Below are 13,001 nucleotides of genomic sequence, written 5' to 3' on the forward strand. Positions count from 1 at the left end.
CTGTCATACTAGTGTTGACACTTTTACTGATATTGATCGACAACATTAATCAATACTTGCGTGCACGACTGCACGAGCCTTGACATTCCAGCTCAAATTATAATTATGGAAGAAGTGTATGATTTGGTACCTACTACATTCATCTGATACCTACGTTCATGGAGGAAGAAAGAGAGTTTAAAAACCTTAAAGCTCGTTTTTTAGACTTTATTTCATACTCGCTGGAGATAACTCATGTATGTCTATAATATATTATTTAGTACTATAAACATATATGTTATTAATTTCTAAATTTTTAGACTTTATTTCGTACTCGCTAGAGACAGCTCATGTATCTCTACCATATATTATTTACGACTATAAAGATATATCTAATTAATTTCCAAAAAATTTAGATTTTATTTTGTAATCGCTGGAGACAGCTCATGTACCTCTACCATCTATTATTTAGTACTATAAATATATATGTTATTAATTGCAAAAAAATTAGACTTTATTCTATATAATAGCTGGATACAGTGTATCTCTATTGTACATTATTTATTTATATGTGCTATTATATGGGTATTAATTGTAAAAAACCATACACAAGGACACGGCCCTATTTATTTTCTGTCTACTGGTGGATCCAAACAAATCGATAGAATGGCCGTCTCCACCACGATTTTAGATGGCCGTCTCCGCGCCCCTTTCCCCCCGCGGCCTCCCGCGAGCACCGTGTCCTTCGTTGAGCGCCGCCCCCGGGGTCCTCCATCGAGCTGCGTACGCGTCCCTACCTGAGCGCCGCCTCGGGCGCCCTCCTCTGACCACCGCCACGGCGTCCCTCTCCCGCCTACTCGCAACGGCCTCCATCTCGGCGTAGGACCGCCCGACCGGCCTCCTCCATCCTGACGGTGTGTTTCTCTCTTCTTTCCTCCCTTCCATATATATGAGTAGTTGAGCACAGTCGATGTCTGCCTGTCTGGCTGTCTCCTCCAGTGATTCTAATAGCACAAAGTTTCAAAGGTTATATAACCTTGAAGCAGATTATAGCCCGCAGACAGATCCTGAAATAGGCCCATCACGGTGGTATTCGATTTTTTGTTTTGTTTCTGCAAGTCTGTAACAATGCCAGCTGAGGATACGTATGGCCGGTATGGGGCTAAATTGCGCTCTGGACCTGCTTATTACCTGCCTAAATATACTAAAATAATTAATATTCGGTAGCTTCTCTTCTTGGCTCTTTTGAGATGAGTAGTTTTAGTTCATTTAGCTGGATTTCACATTTAGGGTGATATGAGATCAGTGCAATAACATATCGGTAGTAAATATGTTTGCCACTTTCCCATCTACTCACACTGAAGCTCATCATGCATATGCTTGCACTCAAGTCTGCAGCCGTATGAGCCACGGTACAGTAGCTATGTGATAGATTTGAACTTGTGTTTTCTAGAAACAAACTTTGAACTTGTATTGCTTGCGTATCAGAAAATGACTAATAATGCCCTGGTAGCAACTTACTTTGTTTATTTATCTACAGGGTTTGTTCCCTATGCTGTGGCTGATGGAAACGCGTAAACGGAGATTTTTCAGTAACAAGATGGCGCATACCAAAGGCACAAAAGAGGGAAGATGAACCTACTGAAAACTGCACATTTGGAAATTAGTCTTAGGCTGGATCAAGAGGTATTCGAGAAACAAAAGAGGCCGAATCAAGATGGACATGGCAGAGCCCGTATCCTAGGCATGTAAGTAGCTGGTAACTGCTGATTTTTCTCCACTTGTCACTTGAGTTTTCATATACCCTTTTCTTTTAGGTGTTTCCTCGGATAAGTTCAGTGTGAAATGATTCTCATTCTTTTCTCTCAAGTAATATTCTGTTATTTTGTTCTTTCAAGTAGTATTTCTGCCACAGACCCTTTGTTTCCAAAAATGTTACGAACTATGCTTTTATTTAATAAATGTGTACCTCTCACAAACAGATATTTCTATTCCAGAGATGATATATAAGATTTTAATTCTTACTGTTTCTCTATTCTTACTGTACGTTTCTCTATTCAGTCAGTATACATATCGCTTGCTCTGAGTTTGCTTATTTAATTTTTTTTTCTTACTAGCAAAAACGCCTGTGCGTTGCAGAGGGAGAGAAAAATATGCAGTCGTGGAGCAGCACAAAGTAAGTTCTTGTTTGCCTAATGGGGGGCTGGGCTAGATGAAAGTGTATTGCGTCAGCTACATATTGTTGGTGTGGTTTCTAAGATATTAAATAAGAAGAAGATCACCGACACAGCAAATATGGAAAAAAAAATGAAATATAATCTTGCAAGTGAACCAAATCCAAAATGAACCTGCCATATTGCCGATTTCCAGGAAGGAATAAGCTTACATGATCTTCTCAAAGGATTTTCCCACTTCAATTTCGAGCAGAGCATAAGCACCACTCATTTTCCCCTTTATAATCAAAATAGCACATGTGTAAATCACATAGACCTAAATACACCACCAACAAAATCAGATCCCAAAATTTCATGTTAAACTAACACGGCTTCAATTGGAAGTTTGTTTAAGACTATAAATGAAATGGTTATATTACAGTTGCAGATTGTTAGGCCTAATACATGCTCCAGTATTCAACTTCATAGAAACATTCGAGTTTAGTTTTTTTTCTTCATTATACTTGCAAGAATTCTGGTGAGCTATCAGAATCAAGATCTGCCCGACAAAACCAACATGCTGACCTGATAGAGCCTACTAAAAGGAAAGTAGAGGGCCAGATTCTGCCTCCAGGCTCCATCAGTGCATCATCTATGACAATAAAAAAAAGTCTTATTAGATTGAAAGTAGAGGGCCGGATACCTTACCAAGAAGATTTTTTTTTAATCATATTAACCAAGCAGAGTTTTCTTTGTCGGATCAAATAAGCAGAAGTAACTGCCACCTGTCTTAACACCCAGTATATATCAAGAACCGTGAGCAAAACATACACTTGGGCCACGAACACCTCACCAAGTAAGGCCATATGACTGCAGTACCATCCTGCACTCATTTTGGTTCCAACGATTAACTCTACATAATGATTGGTAAAATCTGCATCAACACAAGCTGGACAATAATGGTAGACGATCTGTATTAGAATAGGAGAGCGAACAGAGTAGTCAGTGGAGAGATACAGCTCCAGTACTCTGCGTGTCGCCCAACACGATGAACAACTCTCTGCGTGTCACCCCACACGATGTAACAGCTCTCTCGCCGAGAGCATGTAGCACCTGAATCGGCCAGTTTTTAATATTGCACAATCCATGCTCCTTCATTCCCTAAATGGCTGGAACCACAATACATGTTTCTTGCACCAACGTGAAAATAACACTACCTAACAGAAAAGACACCTTTCTGCTCAATAAATTAAGACATAGAGCTAGGGATATGCCTAAAGTAGAAAGGGTTCTAGCAACTCCAAATTTGAGGCAATATGTTGCTCAGAGTTAATCTATTTTTTTCTGCTCGTTAGGTTAAATGAAGTTCCTATTTTCTAGTACTGCCGCATGAGGCCAAACATCTCCTTTGGTACCTGGGGAAGATTAGAGGGAAAATGATCCATTGAATGATCATAGATCAAAGAATTAAATTCCATAATAAACAACTAGTCTGTGTTTAATCTGAAGTACCTGATGACAAGGTGTTTGGTAATGATTGTTAGCATTGTTTTTGCTTTAATTTTTCTAGCTGATGCGTCTTACAATTAAAAAAGGTTGACGAATGGGGGAATGATACCTCCCTTGGCTATACGTTGTTAGGTAGGATGAGACTCTCCTCGCGGATGGACGCTATGATGATAATCCGGTTTAAAGTTCGCCCCTCCGAGCGAAATTACGCTAGGTGGGGATTTGAACCCGGGTGGGCTGGCTGCGCACTCGCTAGCCCTACCACTGAGTTAGCACTCAGTTCTCATGCGTCTTACAATTGTACTTCTTGCCATTCATGGGTGGTTGATTCTCATAAATATGGTACAGGAAAAAGCAATCTTCATGACCAAATAAAGGAATTATTGATGCCTTGGTGATTGCTGACAGATAAATTGTCAATTCAGGGTTTCTAATTATTCAGGAGTTATGAAGGATAATCATATATCCCATATGTTTGCACTCCACTACCTGGAATCCTCTAGTTTTTTAGCCAGCTACATCATTAGAACTTGCATTTCACTATGTGTGTTTGCTCGTGTCTTCGTAATGGATGGGCATTTCACCGCGCCATTGTTGCCTCCCCTTCATGTTTTCTTTGCCTTTCCCGCATTATTCTCCTGAGTACGAGTACCCTCCAGCTTCACTACATACATTTCAATTGCGCCACCATTGCCTCTTCTTTGCAGTTTACTTTGTCTTCCCACATTGTTCTCCTGTGTCATTTCCCTCCCATCTCCCCTACCTCATCTGTAACATTCTTGGTTGCGAGCATCTTCAGTGCTCTTTGTTGTAGTTGGCCTAGATTGCCACAGCCTCGCCTTGATACGCTAGAGCCACTGGAGCTTCACACCAGACCTTCACCTAGGCCGCCGACATGCTTGCTCGAGATGTACATCACCTGTTGCCGTTTGCGAACTTCTCCCCAGTGTGCACTGTGTCTACTCTTCTGCATACCTTGGATCAAGGCCATCTTTGTATCAAGGCCGTAACCGAGCCATGTAACTGTTGGCCCTATACTAGATCTACCGTTCTTTGTATGAATTGGGAGAGGAAGAAAGAGGAAGGGGGTGATGTTTCGGCCCTCCCGGCCGCTCCCCGCGGGCGCCAGGACGGCGATGAAACCCTACCCTCTCTCGACCTTCCTCTCCACCCTCCCCAGCCACCGCCGTCGGTGCAGGCGCAAAGCCCCGTGTGGTGTCGGCGGCGGCAGAGCAGCCCCTACTCGCGCGTTTGGAGGGGGAACACGGGTATCCCTCGGCCGGCAGCGGTGCTCTCTGTTCGACAACGGTTCTGGTGGCGCAGCTTCTTGGGCGGCGGGCTGGCGCTGACACGACTGGTTGGCGGCGGGGGCGGAGTGGTGGCACATGGCGGCGTCCTCCCGGCCCAGATCCAGGCCCTTTGAGCCCGATCTAGGGCTGGGCGGGCCAGGCCTGGGCGAAGCTGGGCTGCCTCCGGTGGCCGGGAGAGGTGGCCCGAGCGGCGGTTGGTTGGGGTGGCGGTGCGTGTCCTGCAACATCCTGACAGGGGCTTCACGAGCATGGGCTAGGTGGGTCTGTGCTCGGCTGGGCCAGGGCCTGGTGTGCCCCTTGACGACATGTCGGAACTGGAAGGGTACCGCCATTGGCGGTGGAGGCGGTTCCCTCCCACGTGGTCACTACCTCATTGCTCCTTGGTTTCGAGATCCTCCTTGGTTCTGCTGGCCTCGGTTCGTTGGCCGCGGTAAGACGGCGATGATGTTTCTAAGGCCATGGTGGCGTGCGTTGGTGAGCGGTGAGTTTGCTGGAGCACGACGGAGCATCCAGGGAGGGGTTGCGAGGGTCGGGAGAAATCTTTGTCGGCTTGGCCGACACCGACGAGGTGACGCCCGCGGGTGCCACCCTTCCTTCCTGAAGGGCGTTGGGTGAAGTCCTCCTACCTTGTCCCTGCGTGTATGAGGGGAAACCATATGACCAGTCCGGGCAGCAGCGCCGTTGTCGTCGCATTCCTTCTTGAAGGTGTTGTTTGGTACATGACGCATCATAATGTTAGAAGCATGCTGGGAATTCTCTAGAGAGCGCAGCAGCTGCGAGACATCTTTAAGCACTCGGTTCAAAAGATAATGTAATTTTCATATTCAAATCTACAAAGGAAAAGAGAAAATCAATGCACAAGGGAAATAGGCCGCTACCGCTGCGAATAGCTCATGTGAAAAAAAGGCTAGCTACGCTAGGATAGCCTAGCTAGGTAGATTGGCAGGCTTGTGATTGATCGAGCAGAAAGCTAGCTAGATTCCCGGGGTGGATGATGCATTTTCTGCGCATTGCCACATGTCGACCATGGGATGAAAGGACGGGACCACGAGAGGCTCTTCGAGCGCGCCACATGGACTCAGGACGTGAAAAGCACGTCGTACTCCTAGGAGCGCGCGCTTTTTCTAGTGATTTTGATTCAATCATATGTCATAAAAATTCATTCATACCTAAAAAAGTAGTCATTCCTTCTTTAGACTAGAAAATTGATTATATTGTAACCAGTTCCATAATAAAAGAAACATAAAGACCAAATAAAGGTTGTGCCTTGTACCTGACTACCATAATTTGGCTACTACCACATAAAGTAGTTGTAAATATAATGGCATTCCTAGATGATGCATAAAAGATTCTCATGACATGGTATGGAAAAAAATCAAGATTTATGACTTTCGGCAACACATGGTCCTCACCTTTGATAAGTACATCTTCGAGCATTCTAGAACTGCGTGGATTTTGGTACACGCCATTGTTTTTTTGAATGATTTCATCACTATCCATGTTATTGATGGTATATAGTATGTTTCCCTCACTCAAACAAACACGTTGGTGCCGCATGCCTGCATCTGGCTGCATGATGCTCATGACATGTTTCTCCTCTATTACCAGCTCTAGTGCTTTCAGATCGATATTGATAGTCCTGTCATTTATAAAATCATGAACTTTGGTGTTCTTCCTTCTCTTGTAAGTTTGGATTATGTCTTTATCTATATCATGGAGGTTAGCATGATTTTCCTCCTTCCTTTTCACCGGTAGCGACTTCACGATATTACCTTTCTCACTTCTTCCGAGCATTTGTTCCCCATGCAGAATTCTAGTTTTTCTCTGTTGTTTGTTAAGTAAAACTAGAATTTCTCCCTAAGGAACCAATGCTCGGAAGAAGTGAGAAAGGCGTAATAGCGTAAAGTCGTTGCCAGTGAAAAGGAAGGATGAAACTCATGCTAACCTCCATGATATAGAGAAAAACGTGATCAAAACTTATAAGAGAAGGAACAACACCAAAGTTCATGATTTTATAAATGATAGTTCTTTTGAGGACTGTCAAGATCAATCTGAAAGAAATAGAGATGGGCAATAGCAAGGAGAAACATGTCACAAGCATCATGCAGAAGATGCAGGCCTGCTACGCCGTGTTTGTTTGAGTGAGCGAAAGATGCCATATACCACCAATATCATGCATGGATAGTGATGAAGGCATTCAAAACAATGACGCGTATCAATTATCAAACTCCATGCAGTTCTGAAAATGAATTGGAATGCTCGAAGATTTACTTATCAAAGGTGAGGACCATGTGTTGCTGAAAGTCATAACTCTTGATTTTTTTCCATACCATGTCATGATAATCTATTATGCATCATCTAGGAATGCCATTATATTTACATCTGCTTTATGTGGTTGTAGCCAAATTATGGTAATCGGGAACGAGGCCCATTTTCTAAGAATGACCCTTCGTCATTAGGTTACCACAATAGTAAACCAAACCACTAGAAAATGATGCAATTATTTTCATGGTCATTTCTAGCGAGTTTGCCATCATTGGAATCAATCAACTTCCAGTTCCAAGTTGGTCATATCTAGTGTTTTTTCAAGAATACATCATATCTAATGTTTGACATTTGGGTTTGCCACCTCCGTTGCAATTTCAGAACCAGCGAGGGAGAGTTCTCATTCGAGCAAAGTCAAAAGCAAAATGGTTGATGATTCATCGGATAAGTCTTCAGAACAGGATATCTGTGTTAGTAATTAAATCCAGCTCACGTTACTGCAGAATTTATTTTTCTGGTTCTGCTGCAAAGATAAGGAAGTATTTTCTGGCAGTAATACCAATTTATGACTGAGTTCAATGTACCACCTTGTTGCATGCGAAAAATTCTTAATTGTAATTTGTTTGTGCAGGGTCTGTCTCTGTCTCTCTATCCGCCTATCCACGGCCATGAATGCCGCACTTCTTGGAAGGCATTCCGGATTACAAGATGAATGTGTGTACCAATGCTTTCATTTTTATATTGTTTGAAAGCGCAAACCCATGTTGCCAACACACTAGTCTTGTGCTAAATAATGTTTCGCCAATGATGTCTGAGAGTTGAATAATAAAACATCTAGAAGTTCAATAATAGACATCATTATTGAAATATTTTAAATTTATAGACCCGATAATTGTTGTTTTTTCACCATCAAAGAGTTTCTATTTCACCAGCCATTTGTTCTTTCATGGATGTATTGCTTCCATGCTTTTATACCTGTTTTACATCTTGTTGTATCTGAGTAGCTTTTCATGGATGGTGGCAAAAGTCGACAAATCTGACCTTTTTGGAAAACTTCGGCACAAAAACCTAGATTTGATCCATCTTGCACCCTGCCGCTTGTGCTGAACTGAACGGGACACCAAAGCCTCTTGCGTCAGAAATGCCATGGTGTCTGCAAGGTTAACGACCATTGGGTTTGTCCCTCTGCCCAAACGCTAGTATGTAAAAAAAAGAACAAATCTGGTTTTAGTTTTTCGGAGAGTTCAGTTTGTGCTTAATTATGTTTTCCAAAAAGATCACATTTGTTAAAATTGTCATGGACGAATCGCTCTGCATATGCATCCATCCATCAACTCTATATGTGGTTTTGTTGAATCTTAACCTAGAATCGAGGATTCCATCAAAACCTATCTAGTTAGCTTAGCAGGATGCCAATCCCAGTTTGTATGTTCAGCCTCTGTAGTTTGTATCTTCAGTCTCCTCATTATACCCTATATAAAAGGTAGATGGATTCATGCCTCCTGGTCGATTGGAGCACTGTAGATGTGCAATTTCTGATCGATTAACTCCATCATTTGAGCGACATGTGCTCTTTTTTTTTTCTCTACCTTCCCTGGTTACTTTTCTTCATTTTTTTGGAAGGTTGGGCAACCGGCTACCGGCTGAGGCGTGGCTCTTTCGGTTTCCTTTCTACCCAGCGGTCAAAGCGGTGCGGCCCCACCGTGGAATAGTCTAGGAACTCCAGCACGATTCCATCTAGAACTCTATATTCCCCTCAAAAAAAAAACTAGAACTCTATTGGAATCCCAAATCTATTCCTCCTAATCGCTGTAACCCAAATCCTCCCATGGAGGCCGCCGTTTGCCTCTCCCTCCCTGGCCTCCCATGGCGCCATCCGCCTCTCCCTCCCTGCGAGACGAGACGAGGCTGCCCTCTCCCTAGAAATGCAGCGGGCGCCCTTCTCCCCCTCAGGAGGTGCTGCACTTTTCTCTCCCTCCCTGAGTCGGCGGACGGAACAGAGGAGTCCGGTGCCCACATCTCCTTGCCAATGAGATTAAAGGCGCGGACAAGGTGTGGCGCCCTCCTCACTCCAGAGGCAGGGTCTATGGGAAGATCCAGCGCAACCAATGGTCACTTCGGGATGCATCTACGGCCACCATCCACGTCGTGAGCCCTCTATCTCTCTCTGTATAGTGGATGAGCTCCATGGGCAGCATTCCAACAGCTGTCCGGTGGAGCTCTTGCTGACCCTCATGGCGCTCTCCATGCTTAGGTGCATCGGTGCCCTCCTCTCCTCCCAAGGCAGCGCGGCCATGGGAGCATCCGTCATGGCCAATGCTTACGCAGGACGCTCCCTTCCGAATGCATCTACGGTCAGGTACATCGCCGCTCTTAGTGTTAGATCTCAAAACTCTCTGAATTCATTGTGTGTTTACAAAATAGAGTTATATGTATTACGAATCTTAACAAAACAAATGAGGGGAGTATGCTAAGCTGAAGAGGTAGCCAACAGTCAGTTACTTAACAAACTGAGCTCAGAATACTGAGTATGACCTATTCCTTTTTCTTGGTTGCCAACACATTGCTTCGCTGTATATGTGTGTTTTCTAGATCACGTAGACTATTCCTGCTGCTATTAAGAGAGAGGGAGCAAAGGGTAGTATCTAATATATCTGTCAAAATACATCAAAACCATAATAAGAGAATAAAGGTACCTTAGTCTTTTTTAGTTTTCCACCTAATTCCGTATTCAATTTTTTTTGACCACTTGCTATTTTAGTTCGACCAATTAGGTGCGAATAGATTTCGTACATAATTATACGCGACTTAACCTTATGCCAACCGTCTAAATCAGTTCTAGTTTGGTGAAATGTTCCCAAAATTATAAAGAGAGTAAAAGTGCAACAAATAGCATATACACCATTACCATGCATTAAAATAAGTTTTATAGAAATTATATTTCAAAAGGAAAAGGCATAAGTTCTAAAACCATGCCTTTAGCTTAAAACCAAATGAAGAAAGAAATATTTTAGAGAAACTCTTTTTAGAGTGGAAATGAGATGATGTAAAATACCACTCACATTTCCTATTTTATCTGAGAAAAATAAACTGAAATGCTTTGAGAGAGTGGATTTTGTACACACAAGTATGGGTAAGGAAGCTATCATGTCCACACGTTATTGTTGGAGATCCGTGCAGCAAATCATAAACTTCTTTCACTATTCTCGGCAGTTGGTACAGAGTAGTCACGTCGTTCCTGTACTCCTTTTACAGGCCCACATATGCCATGCCCTAGCTGCCACATATTATATGCCTAGTACTCCAGCTAATGACGAACCCGGTTCATCTTGTTCCTCCGAATGGAGCCGGTGGTGGGGTGGGGCGGCGACGAGCTGCTCGTGGTGGTGGTCGGCCTCAAGCTCGCTGCCGCCGGCTCCTCTGCCTCAAGTTCTCTACCTGGCCGCCGTCGAGCACTCTCGCACACGCTCATCGGATGCTCGCCTGCAGCCTCCTCTCGCCAGCCGCGCACCTAAATGCCATGAAATTTGGTTACCACAGGAAACCCAGAGTGGTGTGTGATAATTGTGGAAAGCGAGGCCATATGAAAAAGGATTGTTTTGAGTTGATTGGTTATCCTCCTGGCTGGCAGAAGAGGCCTCCAAACCGTACCAATAAGGAGAGTATATTCTCGAAGAAGCCTGAACGAGGCCATCTTACTGCAACTATAAGGTAATCACCCGATGCTGCTGCACATGCATTGGAAGAATTCAAATCAATGGTGGCGGCTGCTAGTACAGATGTCCCTGAATCTGCATCAACCTCTCAAGGTGTGGATTGTTCATCCAACTCTTGGATCATTGATTCGGGGTCCACAAATCATATGACTGGCTCATCTAAAAATTTCTTATCTTACACACCACGTTCTGGGAAGGAAAGAGTTCGTATTGCTGATGGGTCCTCTGCTCCAATAATGGGCGGTGGGACCATTAGTTGCACTCCGTCTATGTCATTGAATCACGTTTTACATGTTCCAAATTTTCCAGTGGATTTATTGTCGGTTAGCGCAATTACAAAGGCACTAAATTGTGGAGCATGGTTTGACCCTTATTTCTGCATATTTCAGGAGCTGAAGTCAGGAAGAATACTTGGGACTGGGACTGAGCGAGATGGCTTGTACTACCTCGACAATGGTCTGACGCCATTGGCTCTTAGTACAAGATGCAACCCTGCCGAAGATGAGTTAATTTTGCTGCATTATAGACTTGGACATGTGTCCTTTCAGTCCCTAAGTCGTATGTTCCCATCAAAATTTAGTCTCTCCTGTAAGAAAGGTTTTTTATGTGATGTGTGTGAGCTAGCAAAACACACAAGAACCAATTATCCTAGTAGTACTGAGAAAACTGAAATTCCTTTTGAAGTAGTGCATTCTGATGTATGGGGTCCTTCGACCGTGACTTCTCTTTTAGGAGAAAGATGGTATGTTACCTTTATTGACGGTTCTAGTAGATGTACTTGGTTGTACCTTCTAAAGCACAAATCTGAAGTCTTATCTGCGTTTAAAGACTTCTATAATATGGTGCAAAATCAATATAATGTCAATGTGAAAATACTTCGGTCAGATAATGGGACTGAGTATGTAAACAAAGCATTTGATAGTTTCTTGTCATCACATGGGATTCTTCATCAAACTACATGTGTAAACACAACTGAACAAAATGGAGTCGCCGAGAGGAAGAATAGGGACCTATTGGAGGTAGCTCGGTCCCTCATGTTTACGATGAATGTGCCAAAGTTTCTCTGGGGTGAGGCTGTTAAAACAGCTGCTTACCTAATAAACCGGATGCCATCAAGAGTGTTGAGATATAAAACACCAATTGAATGTTTGACTGGCACTAATGATTTCATTGTACCCCCAAGGTATTTGGATGTACTTGATTTGTTCATGATTACAGGGGTTCGGTGGGAAAGCTTGATCCGCGTGCCATCAAATGCATATTTGTGGGCTATTCACCTACTCAGAAGGGGTATCGTTGTGGGAGCCCTTCTGAAAGGAGGTTCTTTGTGAGTATGGATGTTACCTTTCATGAAAATGAACCATTTTATTCTACTAATGTTCCCAATTATTGTATTGATAGTAAGGGGGAGATTTTGAACAAAAATAATACCTCTTCTGGTTCCATGTTGACCCCGATGATGGATATTTTTCAGATAGAGAATGAAACACGAGGGGAGAGAAGTGCAAGTACTGATGAAGGAGATGCCGATTCCACTGGTCATGAGGCAAGCAATATTCCTTCAGATCTACAAGTGGTGGAACCCAATACTCCATTTACGAGCCCTAGAGCATCAACGAGTGAACCTGTACATCATGAAGCAACTGAAGATACAGAGCATTCCTCTGTCGGCCCTCTGTCGGCCAAGAGGCTTCATCACAGGGGGAGATTATCCATGATGTGGCTGAAGGTGAAGGTAATGAAAATCACGACCCAACACCTACTAATCCAATGGTTGATTATCCGATTGCACTTCGAAAACCTCCAAGACATGCTGATGTTCCAGCACGTCTCAAGGACTATGTGGGATACAAACACAATCTTGCAAAATATTTGTCTTATGAGAGGTGTAGTGCTTCATTTAAAAACTTTATTGCATCATTAGACTCTACTTATGTACCCACAGATTGGAAAGATGCCATCAAGGATCCTAAATGGAATGCTGCTATGCTTGAAGAAATGGAGGCCTTAAAGAAGAACAAGACCTGGGAATTGGTGACACTGCCAAAAGATAAAGAACCGGTTGGATG

At 43.4% G+C, this 13,001-nt stretch overlaps 1 protein-coding gene and 1 long non-coding RNA gene across 4 annotated transcripts; both read left to right on the forward strand.

Moving 5' to 3' along the window:
* The first annotated feature begins 729 nt into the window (after positions 1 to 729).
* Positions 730 to 8,125, forward strand: LOC124650542. Of its 3 annotated transcripts, none has more exons than XM_047190053.1 (5): positions 730 to 893; positions 1,573 to 1,727; positions 2,097 to 2,155; positions 7,598 to 7,686; positions 7,848 to 8,125. In XM_047190053.1, exons 2-5 carry the CDS (start codon positions 1,612 to 1,614, stop codon positions 7,926 to 7,928), a joined length of 345 nt encoding a protein of 114 aa, XP_047046009.1. In that variant the 5' UTR covers positions 730 to 893; positions 1,573 to 1,611; the 3' UTR covers positions 7,929 to 8,125. The 3 variants fall into 3 exon arrangements, with proteins under 3 accessions (XP_047046009.1, XP_047046010.1, XP_047046008.1); XM_047190054.1 differs by having other exon boundaries at positions 731 to 893; positions 1,520 to 1,727; XM_047190052.1 differs by having other exon boundaries at positions 733 to 893; positions 1,564 to 1,727.
* Positions 8,126 to 10,735: 2,610 nt separating this feature from the next.
* On the forward strand, positions 10,736 to 11,843 carry LOC124649288. Its single transcript, XR_006986602.1, has 2 exons — positions 10,736 to 11,025; positions 11,322 to 11,843. It is a non-coding gene; the product is annotated as an uncharacterized LOC124649288 (long non-coding RNA).
* The last annotated feature ends 1,158 nt before the right edge of the window (positions 11,844 to 13,001 follow it).

The sequence above is a fragment of the Lolium rigidum genome, chromosome 4 (assembly GCF_022539505.1).
Source record: "Lolium rigidum isolate FL_2022 chromosome 4, APGP_CSIRO_Lrig_0.1, whole genome shotgun sequence".
In the NCBI taxonomy this organism is placed as follows: domain Eukaryota; kingdom Viridiplantae; phylum Streptophyta; class Magnoliopsida; order Poales; family Poaceae; genus Lolium; species Lolium rigidum.